The sequence below is a fragment of the Tupaia chinensis genome, unplaced genomic scaffold (genome assembly GCF_000334495.1).
Source record: "Tupaia chinensis unplaced genomic scaffold, TupChi_1.0 Scaffold000146_1, whole genome shotgun sequence".
Classification (NCBI taxonomy): domain Eukaryota; kingdom Metazoa; phylum Chordata; class Mammalia; order Scandentia; family Tupaiidae; genus Tupaia; species Tupaia belangeri.
This window is the reverse complement of record NW_006159616.1, coordinates 7234365-7238598: the sequence shown is the minus strand read 5'-3', so window position 1 is coordinate 7238598 and position 4234 is coordinate 7234365. Positions and strand designations below refer to the sequence as shown.

Below are 4234 nucleotides of genomic sequence, written 5' to 3'. Positions count from 1 at the left end.
CGCCGGCCGCAGGCTGCAGGCCTACCAGGAGGGCCAGCAGCGGCAGGCCCAGCTGGTGCAGCGGCTGCAGGCCAAGGTCAGGGCCACCCACTCCCACTCCTGTCTGCCATGTGCTTCCTGTGCCCTTCCTCCGCCGTGGGCTCACCACCTACTCCCACCCATCCCCAGATCCTCCAGTATAAGAAAAAGAGCTCAGAGCTGGAGCAACAGCTGCTGGAGAGATCCACAGAGCTGGAGCAGCAGCAGCTGAAGGTGGGTGTCCAGAAGGGGCAGGGCAGGCCCGTGCCTCTGCCTGCCCAGCCTGATGCTCCTCCCTGCCACCCAGGACACAGAACACAGACAAGACCTGGAGAGCGCCCTCATCCGCCTGGAGGAGGAGCAGCAGAGGTGAGAGACAGGGAGGGTGCAGGACTGGTAGGTGGCCTTCCTGGGTGAATGCCCACTGGTGCCCTGTGCCCTGCCCAGGAGCGCCAGCCTGGTCCAGGTGAATGCTATGCTCCGAGAACAGCTGGACCAGGTGAGTTCTGCCAACCAGGCTCTGAGTGAGGACATACGGAAGGTGACTAACGACTGGTCACGCAGCCGCAAGGAACTGGAGCAGCGGGAGGCAGCGTGGAGGCGTGAGGAGGAGGTAGGCATGGGGTGCCCTGAGGGACAGGGCCTTGTAGAGTGGTGAGGACTCAGAAGTCTGGAGAGGACTAGGGAGGGGGATATTGACCAGGGAGCTTTTGCCAAGGCCAACAGGCACCATGGTACCAGGGCCTTCATTAGCACATGCCACCTGCCAGGTGTGTATTGCTCATATGAGCTGCATGTGGTAGGTGCTGTCATTACCTCACTTAAAGAGAGGTGAAGTAACCTCCCACGGCAGTGCATCGGGGGCTGGGACGCATACTGAAGCCCCAGCACTCTGCCCTTCTTCGCAGCCCCTCCCATCCGGTAGAGGCCTTGTGCAAGAGGCTCTGAGCGAGGCCACTCTGATGCAGCCCTGTGCACAAGCCCAGAGCCAGCTCACAGGAGGACCCACTCCCGGGCCACAGTGTCCCAGGGATGGTTGAGCTGGTGGGGGAATTCATGACAACCTCCAGTCCCTTACTGGGCATGTATTTCCCGCCAGTCCTTCAACGCATACTTCAGCAATGAGCACAGCCGCCTGCTTCTCCTCTGGAGGCAGGTCGTGGGGGTTCGACGGCTGGTCAGCGAGGTGAAGATGTCCACTGAGAGGTGAGGCCTGGCCACGGCAGGGGGTGGCTTGGGGAGGCTCAGCAGCAGCTGGGATCCAACTCTAGTCTTTATAATGATTGCCAGAGAGCATGTGCACTGGCCGGGTGAGGGAGAGAAAGCACGCCCAATAGGATGTGGCTGCAGTCCTGTCTGTTCCTCCCTCCTGTCAGGATTTTGGGCACATGCACACACCTATGTTTCAAGCCTCTGGGGCTGCGAGTCGAACCTCTGTTGGCTATATAGGATCAGGCTTCCTTAACTGCTGAGCCATAGGGCTGGCCCTTCTTTTTTCACATTGTTTTCTTTTTCTTTTTTTTTTTTTTTCTCCATTTTATTTATTTCTTCCACGAATGAGCAAGACAGAGACAGACAGAGGTAGCACTCCCAATATGGTCTTGACTATGATCCGTCCCCAGCTTCGGCCAGCCTGGATCGTGGCAGGGGCACGCACATGCCCAGTGTATTCAGAGAGCTCTCTGGATAGGAACCTGGAACCTCTCCCTGTGGGTTAGCCTCAGAGCATCATGTTTTACCACTGCACCACCATTCAGATCCCCCAACCCCCTCTAAGTTGAGCTCCACTCAACCCAGTCAAATTCAGTGCATTTCAGCGTGCCTGCCATGAGCCTGCTATGTGGCTGTGTAGAGGCAGCTCGTAATATTGACTATTGCCACAAGTGTGTGGTCAGTGTTTACCAGGTGTTTATTCTGAGCTAGGAAGGCACTTGGTACATTTTATTTCAACTAATGTCGTAGTATTAATTGAAAATAGTAAGTATAATCGTCTCCATTTTTCTGATGAGGACACTGAGGCTCAGAGAAGTTGAGTCACCTTCCTAAGTTGTAAGTGTCTGAGTCAATATTTGAAGGTCCTGATTTTAATCCACTAGCATATTCAGCTTCTGCTACCAAGGACCTCACAGCTTCTGGTGATTAAAATACACAGACCCCAAATTCTAGACTGAGGAAGTGAGCCATCAGTGACATGAAAATGGGACAGAAGGAATGTTCCCAAGGCTTACAGGATAGGAGGGATAAGGTCAGAAAGACAATGCCTGAGGAAGTGGAATTTGCGTGGGGCCTCGATGGATGGGCAGGGTTGAGAATGGCATGGCAGTGGACTTCCAGGCAGATGGGGCAGCGTGAGCGTAGGCTGAGAGGTGGAGACGGTGGTGGCCAGAAGGGTGGGAGCAAAGAGCAGGGGAAGGGAAAGGAGGCTGCCGCAGCAGGGAGCTTGGCCTTGATCCTTTAGCAGAGGCATGCCAAGGCCACTGTGGGCGGACAGCACGGCCGCAGTGCAGGCCAGGCCCCGAGGAGGGAGACCAGTGGGTTTCCTTTTTCATATTAAAACTTTTTAGTTAAAATTCATACTATCATCAAAGAGTTCGTCAGTGTCTGAGTTTTCCAGTTGGTTCATAAATGTCACAGGTTGTTTGCTTTACATTTTGTCTTTACAATTTGGATCCACAGACATTTGTAAGATGAGATCGGTTGCTTTGTCTCTCTCTTTTTAAAAAAATTATTTGTTTAATTCCATTTGTTATTGTTATTATTGCCATTTCTTAATTTGACCCAAGACAGAGAGGGAGAAAGGGAAAGTGAGGGGGACCAGCAGGTGGCATGGTGGCTAAGGTGCTGGACACTCCCACATGGCCGACCACAGTTCAAGTCCCAGACCTGGTGGCTTGATTTCTCAGTTTCCCTCTCTCTCTCTGTAGCTCTCTGTTTCTTTATCTGTTCAAATTAAGAATAAATGAATAAATAAATTAAATTAAATTTTAAAAAGTAATTATTAAAAAAATAAATTAAGAAAAACAAAGTAAGCTGCCAGGTCTGGGACTCAAACCACGGTCATCCATGTGGGAGTTCAACTCCTCAACCCCCACACCACCTGCCAGCCCCCTCTTTTTTTTAAAAAAAAGAAAAGAATTATTTTAACTTTATTTATTTGTAAGAGAGAGAGGGAAAGTGAGACTCAAACCGTGATTGGTTATGTGGGAGTCCAGTGCCTTTAACCACCACGCCACCTGCCGGCCCGCTTTGTCTCTTATCTGTTCAAGAAACTGGGCCAGTTTTTTTTTTAGAGGTTCCTGTAATCTGAATTTTGCTGATTTCTCCCCTGTGGTGTCATTTAACATGTTCCCCTGTCCCCTGATTTCCTGCAAATCAGATGTTGGACCTAAGGCTAGATAGATTCTGCCTGATTGTGTGTGTGTTTGTCTCTAGGGCAGTACTTTTCCATCAGGAGGCCCCGTCTGCCTGGGCATCTTCCTTTTCATGATGTCGGTGGCGCTCGGTGTGTGATGCCAAGAGCCAAACATTCATCAGAGTGTGCAAAACTGTAATACTGTCATTCTGTCACTCCTTCATGTATTAATTGGAATTTGGTAATGAGGCACTTCCTGTCCATACTGTTGATATTACCCTTCCAGGGGTTATTTATACAAGCAAATATAGAAAATCACACACACACACACACACACACTGACATACCACACATCTTTCTGGTATATACTCTGTTTTATTTATTTATTTTTAAAGAATTATTTTATTATTGGGACCAGTAGTTAGCATAATGGCTATGTCACTGGACTCCGTGTAGTTGACCGTGGTTTGAGTCCTGGACCCGGTGGCTTAAACTCACGCCAGGCGCATGTGCGTGTGTGCCCAAGATCCCGAGAGGAGAATGGAGGAGAAGGGATTGCGGCGTGGCCATCCCCCCTGGGGGGTGATTTCTTGCTTTCTGTCTCTCTGTCTCTCTTTGTTTTTCTGGCAAGCGCATGCGCCTATAGCTAAAACCTCTCCCAAAAAAAAAAATTACAATGTATAGGCTCTTTGCCCATCAACTCCTCTTTAAGAATGCATCCTACAGGACCAGCCCATGACACGGTGGTTAAGGTTAATAACTTTATGTATTATAAATAAATCACGCCTGGGGGGTGATTTCTTGCTTTCTGTCTCTCTGTCTTTCTGGCAAGTGCACACACCCTATAGTGAAAACCTCTCCACT

At 50.2% G+C, this 4234-nt stretch overlaps 1 protein-coding gene across 1 annotated transcript in view; it reads left to right on the top strand.

Moving 5' to 3' along the window:
• Positions 1–4234, top strand: part of CROCC (ciliary rootlet coiled-coil, rootletin) — a 54919-nt gene that overhangs the window by 8126 nt on the left and 42559 nt on the right. Inside the window, exons 5-9 of the mRNA XM_006145233.1 lie at positions 13–76; positions 169–252; positions 326–387; positions 466–631; positions 1118–1224. Coding sequence (XP_006145295.1) covers positions 13–76; positions 169–252; positions 326–387; positions 466–631; positions 1118–1224 — 483 coding nt within the window. The remainder of the gene's footprint in view (positions 1–12; positions 77–168; positions 253–325; positions 388–465; positions 632–1117; positions 1225–4234) is intronic.